General features: G+C 38.8%; 1 protein-coding gene across 1 annotated transcript; it reads right to left on the reverse strand.

The window, feature by feature from the left end:
* Window positions 1-8,714: 8,714 nt before the first annotated feature.
* LOC119655997 (integrator complex subunit 8) lies at window positions 8,715-21,448 on the reverse strand. Its single transcript, XM_038062236.1, has 14 exons — window positions 21,250-21,448; window positions 20,988-21,182; window positions 20,806-20,925; window positions 20,632-20,749; window positions 20,109-20,571; window positions 19,807-20,052; window positions 19,512-19,743; window positions 19,210-19,451; window positions 18,909-19,154; window positions 11,354-11,757; window positions 10,579-10,697; window positions 10,330-10,502; window positions 10,091-10,261; window positions 8,715-8,888 (listed from the first exon to the last, which is right to left on the reverse strand). Exons 1-14 carry the CDS (start codon window positions 21,362-21,364, stop codon window positions 8,769-8,771), a joined length of 2,964 nt encoding a protein of 987 aa, XP_037918164.1. The 5' UTR covers window positions 21,365-21,448; the 3' UTR covers window positions 8,715-8,768.
* Window positions 21,449-22,167: the final 719 nt, after the last annotated feature.

Raw genomic sequence — 22,167 nt, forward strand, 5'->3', positions numbered from 1 at the left:
TCTGCATAAAGCAGTGTATAGGGCGCTGGACGTTGGATGTCTGATGTGACCGTGTCCATAACAAGAACAAAGAGGAGTGGTGAGAGGGCGCTTCCTTGATGAAAACCAACAGAGACACGAAGCGGTTTTTATACACCCGCCATACTTCGAACTTTACTTTTCGGATCGTGGTAAAGCAATTGAACCCAGCGCACGAGTGCTTCTGGCACTAAGTGTTGTCGTACAGCATACCAGATGAGTTCGTGTGGTACATGGTCAAACACTTTCTCTAGATCCAGAAAGGCAATGTAAAGAGGGCGATGTTTCTCACGGTGTTTTTCACGGTGTTTCTCCATGAATAACCGTGCAGCGTTTATTGCGTCAGTAGCTCTGCAGTTTTCGATAAATCCAGCTTGATTCACGGTTATTCAACGATTTCAAGAATACGGTTGTCAAGAATGCGTTCAAAAATCTTCATGGTATGGGAAAGTAACCGGATCGGACGGTAATTTGAACATTCTGCTGGGCTACCTTTCTTTTTCCATATTGGAACTGTGGTACTTTCTTGTCAGTCAGATGGTGTTGTTCCTTCCTGAATAACCCGATTAAAGAATTCACTGAGCCACAGTGTTGAGTCCCAGCTCTTCGCTTTCCAAAGCTCAGATGCGATGTCGTCAGATCCTGTGGCTTTCCCTGATTTCATTCGTTTTATTACCTCCTCGATGTCAGTTGCGCTGATAGGTGGAACTTCTTCAAATGTCGGAAATGATTGTGGAAGTGGAGGATGAGCAAATTCTTCAGTTAAAACCTGCTCGAATTATTCTCACCATCTATCCGTTGCGGCGCGACGGTTGGTAAGCAAAGTACCGTTCTTGTTATTAACGCAACAGAAGTGTTCGATATCCTGTGTGCGTTCGTTTCGGCTTTTGGCAAGTCGATACAGATTTCTCTCGCCATCCCAAGTGTCCAGTTTTTATCGTAAAGATTTTTTAAATGGTAAGCTTGGGTGACAGCGACTGCTTTCTTTGCATCTCGGTTGGCAGTCTTATAAATTTGCAAATTGGCCAGTGTTTTATCGTCGAGAAATTTGTGGTATAGGCGTTTCTTTTCATGGACTTTAATTTCAACATCGTCATTCCAAAGCCAAGTACCTCGGTTGACTCAATAAACCCAAGGTTACCCACGCCGACATACACCCCAAATCATGATTTCACCACCACCGCGTTCCCCTGTAGGAAGTAAATTTTCTTTTTGGAATGTTGTCCCTTATTTACTTAATACTATTTTTCACCCTTTTATTTCGAAAATGCAAAATTGGCTTTCATATGAAAACAAAACAACTTTCCAAAACAATTTGGGCTCACTTACGTACTGTTTAGTAAAGACAAGGCGCTTTTTTCGATCAATCGGCGAAATTAAACGTTTCGCCGCACAACTCGTCCAAGGCTTCTTAAATATTTTTCTAATGGTATCCGGACGAATCTGCTTATTGAATGTTTGCTTGATTTCAACTGTTCGAGTTCTTTTCACAATTGTTAGAACACTATGCCTTTGTCTCTAGGACAACATTGATGGACGGACAGAACGGTTTTTTGAATGGAATTCATTTGTTGGTTTGAAGTTGTTAATAGCCTGTTGACGGAAATTTCTTTTCCTTTATTTGCCATTGCAATAAAACCACTTATTCCACAATATAAACTTAACACGGACTTTTTAATCACAAATAAAAATCATATTTCGGGGAATTCGCTTCGATAAGTATACGCAGACTTTTTCTGTTCTGATTTTGCATGTTTCCTGGAAAAGTCGCAGTTCTATCAGAAAATGCTTGGACTGAATTAATCAAAATCGGTGTGCGTGTGAGTGTGTGTAGTTTTTCTCGCGGCCATGCCAGATGATAAATTTTATCTGAAGAAATAAGTATAATTTTTAGAAAACACAGGTACATTTTAATAGTATTTAGCTTTTACATATATATAGAGATTTTCGACAGTTATCTTTTTTCCTAAATTTTCCAGTTGCTCTTTCGTTTTGATCGGAAACTGAGAATTTTCTTCTTCTTTTCTAGTACTAATAATTTTTTTATTAGAGCAGCATTTGCTCTTTGAGCCTCCTGGCAAAACTGCCCCTAATGATTAAATCAAAGGCATACCATTTATTTCGGGAAATTTTTGGTCGATATATTTCATGACGTCTTCATTGGACGTGAATGAAAAATATGATTAAATTTAGTAACTGGAGAAAAAGGAAAATTTGAATCAATACTTGCTGCCGACTAGTGAATGCTTTCCCACAAAACGGCGTTGTACTTTCGTAGTTCTTCGGGAATATGTTTTTCGCCAAAGTTTTTTCAGAATTATGGCGTGTTTTTTTCTGACATTTCTACAATATCAGGTTTTTCCAATAACATAAAATCGGCAATTACTGTTAGTTCATAATTTGGGAGAAATTTATTCAGCTTCAATTTTGTTTAATAATTTGATGTTGAGTTGATTATATTACCTACTGGGTTCATATATGACATAATGTATTTGCAATTGACAATTTTAATTTTAATTAATTGTAAAATTGGTATGAATAATGATTTTCCTCCGACTTGGAACATATGCTCCCTATATTAAAAATTTCTTCTGATTCATGTGTTTTCAATACAAATTCCCAAAGGCGATTTTGATGGAAGGGGATCCGTGATAAAATCTTTCGAATTATTAAATGTTTTCCCGATCACAAATTTCTTTCCACTTTCCACTTGCTGGAAATTCGTTATTTGAATGAGCATACAGGAATGCAGCAGTAATTATTATGGATGTGTAGTTTAAAATTTTATTTGAAAAAATAATAAATCCAGAAGGCTTAATTGGCCGAAGAAGATCGCGAAACTTCTTTTATTGAACAGTTGTTGTAGAATTTTGGGTGGCTTTTTTAAACGTTGCATTTCATTTTCAAACCTGTAACCAGTAAAACTAGTTAAAATGTAACCGATGATGTCGGGAAATTTTCAACGACGGATTCTAGGATTTTGAGTTGTGGAAATATTTGCATTGAAATTTCTAGAGCATGATAATATTCGATGCGCGTAATGCAAAAGGGGGAGTACATAGTATATATATCATGAGCTTTATCTGTTAAAACATATATCTCGGTGTACAAAAGGAATTGTCGATATTCTACTGCTTTCCAGTTTTTGATTTTTTCTGGACTTAATGGTTTTCTGTGGAATTATTTTCATATAAACGGAACCAATGAAATCAATTGCTCCGATATCATTACTTTAATCATCATGAACGGCGCAACAACCGGTATCCGGTCTAGGCCTGCCTTAATAAGGAAACTCCAGACATCCCGGATTTGTGCCGAGATCCACCAATTCAATATCCCTAAAAGCTGCCAGGTGTCTTGGCTTACACCGTCGTTCCATTTCAGGCAGGGTCTGCCTCGTCTTCTTTTTCTACCATAGATATTGCCTTCATAAACTTTCCGGGCTGGATCATCCTCATCCATACAGATTAAGTGACCCCCTCCATATTGAGCCGGATTTTATCCACAACCTGACGGTCATGATATCGCTCATATCATAGATTTCGTCGTTATATAGGCTACGGAATCGTCTATCCTCATGTAGGGGGTCAAAAATTCTTCGTAGAATTCTTCTCTCGAACGCGGCCAAGAGTTCGCAATTTTTCTTGCTAAGAACCCAAATATCCGAGGAATCCATGAAGACTGGCAAGATCATTGCTTATACAGTAAGAGCTTTGACCCTATGGTGAGACGGAGCAGAATTTTTATAAGCTGAAGTAGGCCCTGTTGGCTGCCAACAACCGTGCGCGGATTTCGTCATCGTAGCTGTTATCGGTTGTGATTTTCGACCCTAGATAAGAGAAATTATCAACGGTTTCGAAGTTGTAGCCTCCTATATTTATTCTTCCCATCTGACCAATGCGGTTTGATTTTGTTGGTTGGTTGATTTTTTGTGCTGACGTTGCCACCATATATTTTGTCTTGTGTTCTTTGCTGCCCAGCCCAAGATTGCTCGCCCCCTGTTCGATCTGGATGAAGGTAGTTTGTACGTCTTGGGCCGTTCTTCCCATGATGTTGGTATCGTCAGCATAAGCCAGTAGTTGGGTGAATTTAAAGAGAATTATACCCTTGCATTTACCTCAGCATCACGGATCACCTTTTCCAGTGCTAGGTTAAAGAGGAGGCATGATAGGGCATTTTCTTGTCTTAGACCGTTATTGATGTCAAATGGTTTCGAGAGTGATCCTGCTGCTTTTATCTGGCCTCGTGCATTGGTCAGGGTCGGCCTTATTTAATTTTGTCTGGATACTGAATTCTCTCATGGCCGTGTACAGTTTTACCCTGGCTATGCTATCATAGGCGGCTTTAAAGTCGATGAAAAGATGGTGCAACTGATGTCCATATTCCAAGTTTTTCCATCGCTTGCAGCAGAGAGAAAATCTGATCTATCTCTATATCTTATAGGATGGTACTCAGCAACGTGATACCTCTATAATTGCTGCACTGCGTGATATCTCCCTTTTTATATATGGGACAGATAATGCCTCGTTGCCAGTCATTAGGTGTTGATTCGCTGTCCCATACCTTGAGCATACGTTAATGAACCGTTTGGTGTAGTTGATCGCCTCCATATTTAACCAATTCGGCTGTAATTTCATCGGTTCCTGGCGACTGATATTTAAGTCGTTTCTTCTATACTTGATAGTGCCCGTATTTGTATGTATGCAGCATTCTTCCGTTCCGTTGTTAGCTAACATTCATCGTCAAACCAGCCGTTCCGACTTTTCTGAAGACGGGGACCAAGTATGTTTGCGGTCGTATTTATAGTAGCGTTCTTCAGGTGATTGTGAAGATCATTTGTTCATGCTTCATCTCCAGGACATCTGTTAGCTGCGGTTATTGCGGCATCCATTTCCCCCTTATAGGTGTTACGGGGGCTGTGTTGTGATTGATTTGAATATTCACTCTCACCTGATTGTCAGTAGGGGATTCTGGGTGGTATTGTTATTCGAGCTCGGAGTACCATGCCAACGAGATAGTGATCCGAGCCTATATTGGCCCCCCTATATGTTCTGACATTTATTAAGGCTGAGAGGTGGCGGCGTTCGATCAGCACATGGTCAATTTGGTTCAAAGTGGTCCCATCTGGAGAGGCCCACGTTTAACTGTGGGCCGCTTTCCGCGTAAACCATGTACTTCCAATCGTGTGAGACTGCTAATTGAATAATCCACAGACCGTTATCATTTTTATTTTAATGTAAGCTATGGGAGCCAACGTACCGCCTGAATACGGGCTACTTGGCTGTTAAAATCCTCAAGTATGATTTTGATATCACATCTGAGACAGGCTTCGAGGGTTCACTCTACTGCCTCGTAGAAGGTATCCTTCTCCGACTCTGCAGTCTCCTCTGTAGGGGCATGAACGTTAATGAGGTTTATATTTCTAAATTTACCTCGCAAGCACAGAGTGCATAGCCGTTTTGCTTATGTTTTTAAAGCCGCTAACTTCAGGTTTCATCTTTTGGCTGACTAAGAAACCTGCTCCGAGCACATGGTTTACTGGATGGTTAGTATATATATATGTGACTCTTTTCCAGGAAACTTTTTTCTTTTACTTTAATTGATACTATTACTTTTAATAAATTGAATTCACTTCACTTCCACTTTCAATAGTGACATCAATCACTTGTACGAAAAAGGACAAACATTTGTCAAAAAGAAATGTGCTGAAAAATTTGAAAGGCATAGCAAAATTCTATGAACAACGGTCTACTGAAAATATTGTATACATATGGTTGTAAAGTATTCGAAGTTTGTAAATTTGATTCCTCTTTGCATTCCAAAGAACTTGAAGTCGAATGAATGCATTCTTTCTTAGACTACCATGGATCAAAGTGGAAATAATTGACTCTTAGTAAATAATTCCGAATCGATTCCTCAGAATCAATTCTATCTTTCCCAATTGGAAAGTTGAAGCCTGCCATTCTGCCGTGCCACCCATCGACGCTGAAGGCAAAGTTCCGAGAGTCGCAAAATTAGTAGTGGCCTGCATATTTAAATTGTGGTAGATAGCAGGAGAACAATGAAGTGGAAAGATTTTAAATGAACATTGGGGCTTAGAAAAAATTAATGCCCGTTGAGTACAATGAATGTTCGTATCACTCGAGTGAAGCTTATTGGCACCATTTTCTGAGATAGCAACGGAATTTTACGAGTTCATTACCTGCCTAAAGGGATTACAGTGAACGGCCATTATTATGCTAATTTACGGTGAAAAAAGTGTTGCCAACCCACTTTTCGTGTATGAGGACCCTTTCTCCGCCCCCGCTTAAACTCAACGTAGAGGATGTAACTTGTAGCCGTTTCGGGGAAAAGTGCGTGTGAAAGACAGCCATTGAATTGACTTTAGTAGTAGGTTTTCTTACAAATAAAACCTTAAACAAGTCGGGAAACCGGAAGCTGGACTCTTCAGGAATGAAAGGTTTTGTGTATTTCTTATATAAAAATATTTGAATGGACATTTGTCCCATTAGAATCTGGCACGTAATGTATGCATATATTATGTGAGAATACCCACTTTCACGTGATACTGACATTCAAAGTCTCGGATTAGCACAGAAGCGACAAATTTGACCTATTATAACTTTGTTAGTAATAGTGCGATTTCTACCAAGCTTGGCAGGATCATGCTTTATGTCAGGCCTACATTGCTGCAAAATTCGAGATGCTAGGATGGATTTAAGGGGGTTTTCCAACCAATTACTAGAAATTATGATAATATACTATTATTATTATTTTACCAGATATTGTTATGTAGGGTATTTCGGAGCCTAGGCAGCATAAAGTGGCAGCCTCCTGATTTTCCGGTTGAGTAGTTTCTCAGAATGGGTCCGTGAAAAAAGTAATCACTTTCGGCCACCACACGTAAAAGTAATCGAGTTTATATTATACTTAATCTTTTTTTTTAAATATGATAAACTAATTATTTACTAATTTCAGGTGTTGAAATTTTTTCTTTTTTTTTAATAAAATGAAATTACTGAATTACAGGGTATTACATGGCATCTTTTGCGAGACATCCAAAAGTTGTGAATTTGTTATATTTTATCGATGGATCTGACACAAAAAACTATATTTTCCAATTATTCACATGTGTAGAAGAAACAGAAACCTATAAAATGTTAAAACAATTTAAAATTAAAATTTTAATTAGGCCTTTTAACCAAATGTTCAAAATTTCGATCATTTCATTTGGTCCCCCAAAAAGATGATTTATTTATACGATGTTCATACAACTTTAAGTAATTGTAATGTGACGTTAACTGTGTTCACCAACTACTAGTAATAACAGTTGCGTTTACCAAAGATATATGTTGTTGCTCTTCAACAGTAAATCTAAAGTGGCACACTGTATAGTCAAATTAAACTTTTAACCTCTCACTAGTGTTGTCGGAAGGAAAATAATTATAGTATAAAAACTGTGACAGAAAGGTACTAAGGTCACATTGGCATGCGTATAAGAAACATAATGTAAGGCCCCATTTACGATGCGCATAATGAAATGTCGCAAGGAACTTAACGTGGGATGAGTTTAGCTAATGGCAACTTCTATATCATATTACAATGGGCATTACACGGTGCACAATTTTGCAAGGATCTGATTTTTATCCTAACTTCAACCATTAGTCACAACAAGAACGCACGAATAAACATCTTCGAGACGATACAATGATGGAATTTAATTTTTTGGTTTTTTAACTAGAATGGGGTCGTTTATAGGTTAAATGTTAACATAAAATTTGATACAAGTCACTTTTTATCTGGCAAATATCATAATTATACAAGTCGGGATACCGGAAGCTTGACGCTTCAGGTATAAAAGATTTTCTGTTTCCCTATGTGAGGAGTATAACGCAGTTCTCCATTGGCTGACAGCATTGATTCGAGATATTTAAATTGCTCAGTGCTGTCAGTTTCAATAACCTGCCCAGAACTGAACGCATTAAATATCTGGGATCAATTCTAATGCTGAGTAATGAATTTGCTTCACGCATTAAAATTTAATATTATTTTGAAATTAAATTTGGCACATGCATACGAAATATTGTCCTCTATGCTGGTGCGAAATTTTGAAGTCCTAGGATGAATTTTTAGTCAATTTCTGAAAGTTGGTAATATACTATTAGTAAATTTATTTGAGGAGATATCGGAATGGGACATATTTTAAGACCTAGATTTCATCTAAGTGCACTTTCCTAATTTCTGGGTTGGGATTTCCGAAAATGAGTCCTGTCTAACTTTAAATGCGTACATTTTAACTCCTTAATCACGCACTTTGCAATTCAGGCCAAAACTAATGTCAGTTTTGGGAAGTTCTAATCGAGACCTTTCATTTGATATCCTACACGACTATATCCGGTGAAATTTTGTTTAAATGCCCCCTTTGCATCTATGGGGAGCTCCCCTTTAAACTCCACCTAAATTTATGTCACTCGCTGTATGCGTGGGATTTCATAGTCCCATTTGTCCACCAAATTTCACTCGGATCAGCTTAGCCATTTTGGAGAAAAGTGCGTGTGACGGACAGACTGTGAATCGATTTTAATAAGGTTTTGTTTTACACAAAACCTTAATAAAAAAGTGAGCTTCCCAGTTAAGCTATTGCGTTAGTATCTAAATGGTAGGTAGTCTTTTGGGCAACGTTTGTTTAATTTTCGATTGATATAAAATTTTATTTTTGATTAGAACTAGAATCACATTCTTATACTTATTTACATCAAGTATTGGTTAGCTAGCGCTTTAAGAAATTTTAGTTTTCGGATTGAAGCAGCTTCACGCTTAATTTCTTCGTTATTGTTTGCATTCAACTCTAGGTTGCTCATAACAGATATCTGAAATAGAAAAATAGATGACAAGATCCATATGTATTTTAAAATAAATTAAAAACAAGAATTATAATTAATATATATATAATTATAATTTACTCGAGAACTCCCCCCCCCCCCCCCCCCCCACTTTAGTTCATGTTAGAAGTGTACAATTTGGCAACAGTATAAATGATAACATTAGATATAATTCTGAAAAGTTTCAAGGCAATCCAACTTCTATTAACAAAGTTATAGACGGTCAAAATGTTTCATTTCACATGAATTGATTGCACTCTAGGAATATTTTTTTGAGCGCATTTTTGACAGTAGCATTCGCATCGAGAACAGTGAAACTATCAAAACAAAATACATTGTTCAGTTAACCACGGAGAAACACAGTAAGAAAGGAGCTTGTCCTGGTGATAAAGAAGCTCATCTGATATGCACTGCGACAACATTTAGTGTCAGGGGAGCTTGTGCACTGGGTTTACTACATCACGCTCTGAAGAGTCGAATTGTTCTGAACATCCAAGTCGATGCGAAACGACCCAAAGGCTAACCGAAACACCAATGGATTAATAGTCTATTTGGTGATTTGAGAGTCTATCGAACTCATCCGAGCCAAACCTATGTCCGGCAGATCGGACCTAGACGAGTCGTCTAAAGAATATTTTTCACAGATAAATTCTCTTCTAACTGAATTAGCATTTGTTAGAGAAATAGAAAAATACAAACTATCCACAGCCAATAAGTGAAGGATGCCAAATAGTGAGATGATACTGTCTTTGAAGAACATCCAAATGATAATTGAACCTACGGTTAACGTGGTTGTATTAGCTGTTGAACACTACCATAAAACTGAATAAGAAAAGAACCTCAAAGCAATTTAAGATTTTAAAATCAGCGCGATGAGCAGAAGCAATGCATGATCGAATTTGGTCAATTGGGATACAAAACTAATTTGACAACAAATAAACCAAATAGCCTGAATTTTACTTCCTATTGTGATATCCAGAAAAAAAACGTAATTTTCACAAAATCAGTGATGTTAGAATGCATACTTGTATAAGAAATTCGTTTAGTTTATTCACATTTACATAATTTTTCAAAAATAAAATATCGATCGCGCATGGGAAGAAAAAATATCAGTGGATTGATGTCCAGAAATCTTACGTACCCTAACTTCTCACTTTTACATTATTATAACTATTTTAATCAAAGCTTACCGCCTCCAACTTCCGATTATGTTCTCCTTTTTTGTTGTGCAAATGCACTATGAATTCAAGTAATGTGGGATCCCAGATACAACCGTAGTATGCATCCATTGCATCAGAGAAGCTAGTCGATTTTTCTGATATGTTTTTGAACGCCAGGCCGTAGTCAATATCATCCAGGAACTAAAAATATAAGCACAAATATTTTTCAATTGACGCCATCTAGCGCACAGAAGTTGATAATTTATTACCTGACACAATACTGCTGCTTGCATATAGCAATCCAAATTTGATGAACATTTTATCATTTTACGAATAATATAATCATCAATTATTGGACGTTGCAAAGGCAGAGAAAAATACTCAGTTCCTGTTACTAAGGCGTTAACATAACATTTCATTGCTGTTTCGTTATTGCCAATTGCTAAATTTGGGGTAAAATATTAAGGATAAAATTAGAAATTATTGAAGACATAAGGTTGTCTTCAAGGGTTACTTACCGAGTTCAAGATCTCCTTTGATTTTAAGCCAGTTTGTGTTCTGTGGATAGAATTGCAAAGCTTGGGTAAGTAGCCAGTTTAGCGTTTCTGCTACTGGACGAATGTTATATCCAACGGGACTGGAAATAAAAAAATATTGCAATATTGAGCTTCACAGATATGATTTATACAATAAGAAAGTAAAGATAATCGGCTTGTCCGAAAATAACGGTGGAAAATAATCATCAGGACTTGCTTGCATTACAATGAATCGTTTCTAAAGAAGTCGAAAATATATATGGGACGAAATTATTGCCAATGATGTGAGAATAAGAAAACATGTCCACCGTATCTAGAAACCTCATTAATACGCTTTAAAAAAACACAGAATCTTTTAATAGTGTCGTGAAAAATGTATAGGACAGAATATGAGATTTTAGAACAAAAAGACTACATGTTTGGAAAGTCCTTGATCAAAATTAAGTATAAACAATTGGAGACAATCCCTTGTTCGGCAAAATGCATCTTATGCGATAAATACGACATGTCAGGAACCATTTGTTGCCTTTCAGAAGAAGTCGCACTAACGAAGGGCAGAGCTGCATACTGAAATATATGTTAATATTTCCGAAAAATTTAACACTTCTTTCCGGGATGAAACCTCGAGAAGGTAAACTTAATACAAATGTTATAGTTATTATTATAGATGGGTCGTAAAGAATCAATTAACAATTTCGAAGCTTCAATTCAGAATCATTATATCTTCGTTACTTATTTCCACTTTGCTGTTACTTACTTGCTGATATTGGCCGGCCATAAATTAACGTAGTCACCATTCAGATCTAAATTTGGATCGTCTTTTAATATATTGTGAATTTTTGCCAACAATGAAATGGCAAGCGAGAAAACTTTTGGTTCTCGAATTTTCTTCAAAAACGGATATAAACTTGATGAGACGACTAAACTCGGTGAATTCCTGGAATTACCCCCACCTCGTTTTTGTTGTGACGTGCTAAACATTGCTAAAACAATATCCCATGCATCGCGCGGCATTTTCTTGCTTGTTTTTAGCTTCTCCATTTCAAGGAATGTTGCTGCAAATGCTATTGGAAGTTCTAATGATGCTAAGCGTTTATCGAGGAACATAAGAGCATTCCAGTCATTCAAATTCAGTAGGACCATTGCACAGTGCTCAATTATCTGTGAAATAAACGATTTTAATTGCTTAAAAGTTGTCCGGAAATATTTATTTTATGCTATTGGTTTCTAGTTCAACGCTGCAGGTTTTCAATACTGACCGCCGCGAATAGAATTTAGGAAAGAGTCAGAGTTTATTTACTTTCTCCATTTACCATCAATTCTTTGCCAAGTGCTTTGAAAGAAAACGGATCCTGTGACTTATTTTCGGTCTTGTTGGAAATTATTCCTGTAGACCACTTTATTAACTTAAATGAAGATTTTTTTAAAAATAACTATCATTTTCAACATAGAGTAGAATCCGGACAGAACGACTTCGAAGGGACTGGCCAAATTTGGTCGCTTTAACTGAACGATGCACAAAGCGACCCCATAAATTAAGCTTGTTTTTATTTAATATAGTGCGCAATAGGTAAGCTTCAGACGCGGAGGGAGTCCAACCACTCTTCTCGGTTTCGTCATCTTCAAAATCACTATCTTGTCAAAGTTATCTGCGTTTCTGGTCATGGTATATATTACAGCCGCTAGGAAAAGTACGGAGTGTTTTTTTATTCGTTAATTCGCGATCCCAAGCAGCTACCCATTTGATGAAAACGTCGGCGGTTATGCAGGCCTTGTGGTTACTCTCATAATCCACTGGTAACTGGCGTACATTTTTAAAACATCTAGGATGTTGAAATTTCTCGATTACAAGAAGCTTTTTTTACCTGTACCACTCATGTTGGCTGCCACCATCACAGTTACTCTTGCTTTTGGTAACTTCCTCCCGTGCATGTTTCGCCTTTAAATTTCAACGGCTTGTCTGAGGTTAATTTATAAAACAACCCAAGACTCATTCGCATTAAAAATTTCTTCATCCCTAAATTACGCACGTAAATTAGGCCAAACTTTTTCAAACCAATCGCTTACATCACTCTGTTGAACTGCTAAAGATTCTCCGACAATCTTACCGATGACGTTGTTGTATCTTACCTTAAATGGGTTATCCAACGCATTGAGCAATTGAATTTAGGGATATTCAAAAAAGTTAGCTTTTTCTTGAAGCAGGGGTCAATTTCTGGGTATTCCCCGGTTACCCTGAAGCTTAGACGACTGTAATAGTGCTTGATCTACTTGTTCTTTAGTGAATGTCTTTACACGTTTAACTTTTAAAATATTAGCATTAAACAAGGGTTCTATCTTATCTTTATTTTTCTCCATCGCCGATAGAGAATGGGGCACACCTAATTTACGTGGTTTAGAGGGTGCAAACCGAAATGCGGGTGGCAAGGTATTGTTTGTGCATACGTAAAAGTTAACAAACGAACGATGTTCGTCGTTCTAACCGGACGATTATTAAAAAAATAGCTCGCTAAAAGCAGTTGGGCGCTTAAACCGGAGTCGTACTATGCGAATACGTTTTCATAGTACGTTTATATGGAATTTAACTTGAGTTTGCATTTACGTCGTGGTTGCACCTTGTAAACGAAGTCGTAATAAACGGATTCTACTGTATATATGAGCATTCTAAATTTAACTCCGATTTCGTGCTGAAAAGTGCATCCATATATATAATGCCACAAGTTACGGTGAGAAGTGTTAATAACTGAGCGGATTGCGATTTAAATTCACTAATAGCACTGCGTTATCTTTATAGTTTTCATGTTTCGACTTACAAATCAATTTATATAAAAATATCCCGATGGTCTGGGTTGGTACTTTATGAAATAAGTTTTAGTTCTGACATAAGCTCTAAAGGGGGATTGATGGGGTTAGAAAGGAATTACTTAATCCGAAAATTCATTCTCAGAAACTATGTAGCCGTTGTGCTTGTATACGCCATCTAGGCGCTCAAATATTCTTCATCCTGATATCTTCTCAAATAAAGTTAATCAATATACATTACTATATTCTGTAAATTTCCTCCAAAGCCTCCTTCTAACTTTATCCTAGAACTACAATATTACAGGCCATAGTATATATTAAAATGGTGGTAAGTTTGGTGAAAATCGTACCATTATTAAAAAAGTAAACTATTATACACGATGTATTTTTTCCCACACCGCATTGCCCCGGGGAAAAAAAGTAGTATACTTTCCATGGAGGAATCGAATTACATCTAAGAAGGAGCACAAAATTTGGGGAAACACCAGCTGAGATACCTTGACTTTAACTGGGAGTTTTTTCTTAATGGAAAACTGTAGACGGCGAAAGACGACGACGATTCTTCTTTGGCTAAAATCAAGAATAGTTTTGCCAACTGATCCTGCAACTGTAACCCTGTCCTGTGTGTAACCGCGGCAAAAGATACGCGCAACACAGAAACCGGTTTCCGGAATGACCAACGACTATAACATACATTATAACTACATCTAGTAAATCAGGCTCATAAACGATTATGCCGCTATAGAAGAGGCTGCACAGTCGGGAAACAACATCTTCTACCAGGCAGCAGAATAAACCTCCGGAACAGACCCCAGCTATGACATAAAACCCATACCATTAGATTTCAATAGAAGATAGGAAGCGAGGCTATACTCACGGTATACGCCGATATCAATAGCTTCCTTGAGTGCACCAATAATTGTTTGCGCGGAAAAAAGGTTCACAGCAAATGTAGGTTCAGATGGGAGCACTTCTGATAATTCGGAATCGTTCAAAACCTCAAGTATCTAGGGTTTAAAATTGCAATCGATAACAGGTATAATAAAGAAATTTACGTATGGTTATTTGTAGGCAACAGTATCTATTTCAGCTTACAAAAACTGTTTCGCTCGAAACTTGTTAACATAGGATCAACGCTCTTTTTGTACGAGAGAATTGATTTGCAAGTCCTCTCGTGTTCCTCCCCTTGGTTCTTAATCAGCAAAGTTACGAGCTCTCTCTTAGCTCTTCAGAAGAACTGTTGGACAGCGGTAGGTAATTCGTATCGTAAGGAGAGATTGATTCGTAATGGAATTTTCATCCATTCTGAATATTACCATTTCTGCTCTCTAATCAATACGTCTACGAATTTTTCGCCCGTCCGCCCGCAAAGCTTTTCATTTGATATTGTCTTAGTCCAAAGTGTTCCAAAGTGATTACGTAGACATGAGTTGATAAAAGGTTGGAACTTTTGAGTAACAACAGTGGTACCTTTCCATGTGTTGTTCCAATATAGTAACACAAAGAGAACATTGGTGTGGAACTACCTCAACTCGATGGTTTTGTTGAGATAGCTACATTTCCAGATTTTGGAGAAAACAATGAAGGTGAATTTAGTACTATTAATGCATTGAGCGACATCAGCTTCGATACCACCGTCGGCGAGGTCTGTCAGATTGTAGCTACCAGTTTTTTGGAATGCCCCTTCTGAGTAAAGCACTCCAGATATGCTCCCTGTTTTAAAATAGTCGCTTTGGTTTCCCAATTTGTTGTTAAGTTTTAACAAAAGAAACAGTAGATACCATTTGATTCATCTGTTGTTAGCTGGTATTTTTTAAAACATACCTGAAGCGGTTCGACACTAAAACGAAGATTAGAGAGCGGAAAGCCTCACTAGCAATAGTCGAGTCAAGCAGTATGTACTCATAACGAACTTCATCAAGTGGAGAAGTGATTTCACAGACAAAAAGCAACTAGGAAAGTACAGGGATCAACCGCACCAGGCGGGGAAATTTACCAACAAGTCAGCAGAATGAAGCTTTGATGCTCATTCTGCCGAGACTAGGGGAATAATCTGATTTCCGACAGTATAGGCATATTGGAACTATGGGTTGAGAACTTTGATGAACTGCTCAACAACCAAAATATCAGTGAGTTGGGAGGTCCCGCCAATTGAAAATGATGAACAAATGCTGTCACCAACAAGCATGGAAGAAAAAGTTCGTGTAATCCTCATCGGTTTAAAAATCATAAGTCACCAAGAATCGATAGAATTACAGCTGAATTGGTTAAATATGGAGGCAACCAACTACATCAAGTGATTCATCAATTGATGCTAAGGTGTGGTACATCGAATCGAGGGAAGTATCATGCAGTGCGGCAATTATAGAGGTATCCCGTTGCTGAGTTTCATCTGTAAGATATTCTTCGCTGTCTCGCTAGGCTGAGTAGCTCAATCCGCCAGAAAATCATTGACCACACGACGGGAAAATCAACAATAGATTAGTTTTTCTTTCTGCGGTAAGTGTTGCAATATGACCATCACTTGCCGTTTATGATACCATAGCCAAGGTGAAACTGTACATGACCATAAGAAAACTCGGTATCTCTACCGAATTGATAAGATTGACTAGGCTGACCCTGATCAAAGTACGAGGTCAGATAAAAGCAGCGGGATAACTCTCGAGACCATCCACCTCCAAAGACGTTCTAAGGCCAGGGGATCCTCTATCTCTCTGGTCAAGTCCACCGAAATATTGGCCTATGCTGAAGATATTTACATTATGGGAAGAACAATTCAAGATGTATAATCTACCTCTATCCATATTAAGCGCGTGGCGCGGGATTTTGGACTGCACATTAATGGAGATAACAGAATATATACATGATGGCAACGTCAGTACTAAAAATAAAGAAACGACAGCAGCAAATCGCACTGGTCAAAAGAGAACAATAAAGATAAAAGACTATAACCTTGAGACCGTCGATAATTTCTCCTATTTAGGGTCAATCGTGAAGTCCGCATACATCCGCTGGTAGCGAACAGAGCCTATCTCAGCTTAAAAAAAAAACTATTTCACTCGAAATGTCTCACCATAGGCACAAAGCCCTTACTGTACAAGACAATGATCTTCCCATTCCTCATTCTCCTCATTCCTATTCTTCTGGGCTGTGGGTTCTGAGTAAGAAATACTGGGAAATTTTAGCCGTGTTTTCGAATCCGTAGCTTAAAAAACAATCCCTTGGATATGGATAAAATTCGGCTCAATAGACGGTGGTGGTCAATGCGCTATGGTAGAAAAGGAGGACATGGCAGACCTTGCTTCAGATGGAGTGATGGTGTATGCCAGATCGCTGCTAGAGATATCGAGTTGGGGAACTCGGCGCAAAAGTGGGATGTTTCGAATCCTTATTAAGGCAAGTCTAGGCCGAACACCGATTGCAGGCATCGAAACAGATCATAATTTGGTGGTCGCTTTCGCTTATAAACCCCAACCGTGTCTAATCGCAGGAGCGTCAAGCAGCTCTCGTGGTCCAGTAGTCATTTAGCAGAGGTGGGCGTTTAGGGCAGCAATCGTAATATTTAGAATAATAGGTAAATGAATGTCACTGACTGGTAGCATTTCTTGAGGATTCTTTTCGTCGAATTTGGAGTAGTAGAATAGTAGGAGTAGAAACAAACGATCGTAGCGATTTTTTATTATTGCTGTTGCCCCATGGATGGAACTTGACGAGCGCAGGGCAGATCTCATCAGGCGCTGGGTCGCGCTTCTGAAATCACCGAGTGTCCGAAAGTGGCTACGAATCTTTTTTGCTGTGTCTATATTAAATGAATAATGTTATCTTTTTGTTGCCAAGGATAATCAATTTAATAGCTTTTAAGTTCATCTTTTTGTCATTTTTCAGTACTTTTGTAGTACTTTTCAACATAAACCAAAATAAAATTATATTTGGCATTTCCACATTGACAAAAGGATCCAAAATTTAAACTGGTAACGTTGCGCTGTTTGTGGTCATTTCGTGAAGTAGATCAACATTGCAAAACCAAAGTAGCAGCTTCGGTGAATGCAGTCCATCCATGGTAAAAATTAACCCACCAAGTTGGACATAAAGTGGAACGGCCCACTGTGGAAGCTGCCAGTTTGTCTTCCAGCAGGGCAACAGCTTCGAGTACATTTCCTCCTCAGCACAGTGATTGTATTAGGTTGTTGCACATGAAATGGCCGATTTGGCAATCAAGTGAAATTAGTTGCGATTTTGTTGTATCAAACAGCGCATTTGGAGCTGATACGGTAACCGAACGAATTACACGGCGCTTTTTCGAAAAATTCCGGTCAGGCAACGTATACCTTCAAAGTGAGCCACGTGGACATTCAGGACCATCGATTGACAACGACGAGCTCCGTTTGCTAGCCGAATCCGACACACGTCAATCTGTGGGAGACATTACAAAGAAACTGAGCGTACACTATTCGATAGCTTCCCGGCACTTGCAACAACTTGGAAAGGTGAAAAAGGTCGACAAATGGGTTCCGTATGCCCTTACGGAAAAAACATAGCGCTTCGAATGGAAATTTGCAATTCGTTACTCTCCCGCATCAGAAGCGATCACTTTTTGCACAGAATAGTGACATGTGATGAAAAGTGGATATTATACGACAATCATCGCCGATCAACATAATGGCTAGGTGCTGATGAGCCACCGAAGCACATGCCGAAACCGAACCTCCATCCGAAGAAGGTAATGGCGACTGTTTGGTGGTCTACAGCTGGAGCTATCCACTATTCTTTTTTGGCACCTGGAGAAACGATAAATGCAAATACTGTGCCCAACTCGAGGAAATGTACCAAAAATTGAATATTTAACGGCCGAGATTAGTCAACAAAGACGGTGCGATATTCCTTCACAATGCACGATCTCATGTTTCCAGAACAACGGTTCAAAAGTTGAACGAATTGCAGCATGAGACTCTGCCTCATCCACCATATTCAACGGACTTTTCGCCAACCAACTACCACTTTTTTAAGCATTTGGATCATTTTTTGGCGGAAAAACAATTTAGGAACGAAGAGGCTGTCAGTTGGACTTCTACGAAACTGGCATACATGCTCGTCTCTCGCTGGGAGAAGTGCTTTGAATCGACTGGCACCTATTTTGATTAAATAAATTTTTGTAAGCTTTACAGTCGTTTCAAATATTAGTATCAAAACGGCCATTTCATTTGCAACAACCTAATATAAAGTTCTAGCCCAACTTTAAGATCTTCTTCTCACATTTTTCGGTACCATTTTTTCACTTCCAACAACACTGGGTACGGAATGAATTTATTGGAACCGGTGTGCAACCTTGGCTGGTGTCAACTTATACAAGTACCTCAGTGCGGGCCGCCATTAAGTAGATGACGAACTCAGGACCACTCTTCCCCCAAACAAAATCGTAAGTGATAATTTCTAGTTTTCTGATGTCATGCATGATGGTGCGCGTACCACACCTTATAATATTTTATCCAATAAAAACAACGCGTACTTACTTCAATCCTGGGGATGATATTGTCACCATTTTGCAAAGAGTTCAAACACTGCTTACACCTGGTCGCGAGTGAATTGAAATCCAGCGGCTTTGAGTGCCACTCCTCCAGTGCTTGGCAGATTTGAATAAATAATATCTCCCAATTGACCAATTTAGCAAATTTCGCAACTGGGGCAGCACTAGATAGTTCTGGTCGTTGAAGTTCTGATTTTAAAACACTCAGCATTGATACCGCCCCTACGAAGTCCTGAAGTGGAACATTTTTATTTATATTTTATATAACGAGTAGTGAGTGGACTTACATTTCGCGATGCCATTTCCCTCGATTTTCCTAGCAGGACATAAGAGAAGTCTTGAAGGAATCCCCGTTGAAACGACATGAGAAGAGATTTTATTGGACTCGGTATTTGCCAGCTCGGATTTATCGACCAGAGAGGCTTTGACGGATTTGTAGGGGCAAGTTTAACAAGAACTTTCCGGACAGTGTTCGCATTTGTACACGATATTAGCTGTCTTTCCCAGGCACCGATTTCAATCCGTTGATCTACAATGGAAAATGGATAAATTGATGCAGTTCGAATGAAGTCGAATAGTATATTGTTACTTTTCGATGACCATTTCCAATCCATATGAGTTGCGAGAGGTGGGAGCATGATCTCCTCGTCAGTTATTTGTCGCCGCAAATCTTCGAGCTCGGATGTTGTGAATATCCCTAGAGTCTCCGCTTGTTTAATGATCTTCTTGTTGTCCTTGTTAACCAAGATTTGGTTAATGACGAATTCTTTGATTTTATTTTTATCTCGCAAAGAGCAATGTGGCAGTAAATCAGTCAATCCCTGAGGAGGTTGAAATTAATTAGTAAATCAAGAGATAATAATTCCTTTAGAAGTCTGCCTTACTTCAACGATTGCATTAAAAGGTTCGAGCGTTTTGTACTTTTTCATATAATCGACGCTGTTGAACACGTTGTCCGCTTCAAAGATGCCGCGAATCACATTCAGCGCCGAAACATTCACTTCTAGGTCTTTGGGCAGCTTTACCTGCCCGTGAATGATTGCTCCCTCGATGTCTAGCTCAACGATTCTCCGATTAACGATGGGGATCTCGCGATTTATATTATCCAGCTTCAAAATTTTATCGATGTCCTAAGGTTTCAGAAATATTCGCAAATGATCCAAAGGAAATTAATGCAATGATTTACCTTGTATTGATTAAGAACCGAAAAGTTGAACTTTGAAAGTAACGTCTCCGGAACCTTACTGACGCCGCAAGCAAGCATGTAGCCTTCTAATTCTCCTTCATCCACGTGGCAGTAGAGAAAATTCACGAGGCATTTTCGGCTATACTCGAATTTAAGTTCCTGCAAATTCTTGTGGCACTCGATGACGCTCTGCTGCGCCAACTCAAATTGCCGCGAGAACAGATAGAAGCCAGTTAGGTCGAAGTACACTTGGGCTCGAAGTTCAGCTTGGGATATTTGCGGCATATTCCTGAACTCTTGGTCGATTTTGTCGGTGTTGGCATGGACGGTGGGTAGGGAGTCGTAGGTAAAGATATAGAAGGGTTCGCTGGACGTGGATTGTAGTAAGCTATTGAGGTAGTCGACGCTGGGTTGCACTGGAATGTCTGGGGCGATTGGGTTGAGCGGCTCTGGGGGCATGGGGCTGGGATAGAATAAAATTGAATTCAACGTTGATACATTTCATGAAGGATTTTATACTTACATGTGCATTATTGGCCTGGCCGCTTTGATAGCAAGTTCTTTCAGAATTTGCGTTCGCAGAACCCAACGATGGTACAAAGTCAGTGCAAACTTAACCGCTTTTGCATTGCCTTCTGGGCCTGAAAAGATTAAATCCATCAAACAAACTGCCTTTTCCAAGCAAGACGATTCTTACCAACTTTCTGATCGAAGTCAAGCGGAAGCGGAATGAGAATTGGCTTCCCGAACGCAATGGTACACAAATCTCGAAAGAGGAAAATTTGTTTTTGCACGGGAAGGCTCCTTTCAATTACATCTACAATGCCAGGGAGACGTAGGAGAGATTACATTAATTGTCATTTTAGTTCATTTTTCTACCTAAATTCCACTTCAGGTGCGTGGCCACTTTCAATGTCAGCACCTTGAGCGCGAGCTGCTTCCTTACCAGGCGGAAATTTTCGGTTTGCGGTGGGGCAACTTGTTCAATTTCAGGACCGGTCAGATCATACTGCGCTATTTGGTGGTCGGGAGACATTGCGATGAATTGTGTTATAAGGTCTATTGGTGAGGGATCTAGAATTAAAGGAATGAAAGCATTTAAGTTGTTTGCAATTTATTGTTAGTGTTTTGCTTTTTCCACCTGGATTTGCCTTGGCGAGGTGCGATGTCAGCAAAGAGGGATCCAACAGAAATTCAAACCACAAAATTGTCTCGGCCGATAAGGGCACCGTTTTAGGTCTTAATGGATCATCCATTATGTTTTTAATTTCCAAATTGTTTCAAAAAATCAGATTAATCCGCGCCGCAAATTGTAAACAAAGCGACGAGTTGCGAGTGAAATAGCGTTGACAGCTGATAACTCATGACAAGTACATTTTCGGGCAGATAGTAAACAGTGTTTCCATATGCAGGAAGCCTCTTCGAAGTTTGTTTTCATTTGAAGTTCGTAGCGCGAAACTGCACGAACGCTGCATTTCAAAATAATATCACGGGGATTTTAACAAAGTTTATACAAAAAATTACGAATCTCAAAAAACACCGTTTCTGATGGCTACAGGATAATTCCCATTGAGGAGAGTTCTTCTTAATTTTTTTTGCTCAGATACTTACAAGGGCACTTGAACATAAAAATATAAGAGCATACTCGAATATACAGGGTGCGGCAGCATAACTTCCTTTTTTCAAAACTCAATATAAACTATTGTATGCATCGGAAAATATTTATTTATTTTTTATAATGTAGGTACATGTCTAAAGTTTTTATTTACATTGGTTTGAAGATCAAATCTGTTAGGTGACGTCCCCCATTCATTGCGTAAACCGATTTCTGGCGTTTGTCATGACTCTTGTTAGCATAGAAGGTGTTATGTTGGCAATTTCTTCTTGGATGTTGGTCTTCAAATCTTGTAGGATTCTTGGACGGTTCACATAAACACGGGATTTCAAAAAACCCCGTAGAAAAAAAATCACAAGGGGACAGATCGGGAGAGCGTGCCGGCCATTCCAAATCGCCTCTAATTGAGATAAGGCGCTCTGGAAAGTGTTCCCTCAAAACAGC

Source organism: Hermetia illucens, chromosome 4 (genome assembly GCF_905115235.1).
Source record: "Hermetia illucens chromosome 4, iHerIll2.2.curated.20191125, whole genome shotgun sequence".
Taxonomy (NCBI): domain Eukaryota; kingdom Metazoa; phylum Arthropoda; class Insecta; order Diptera; family Stratiomyidae; genus Hermetia; species Hermetia illucens.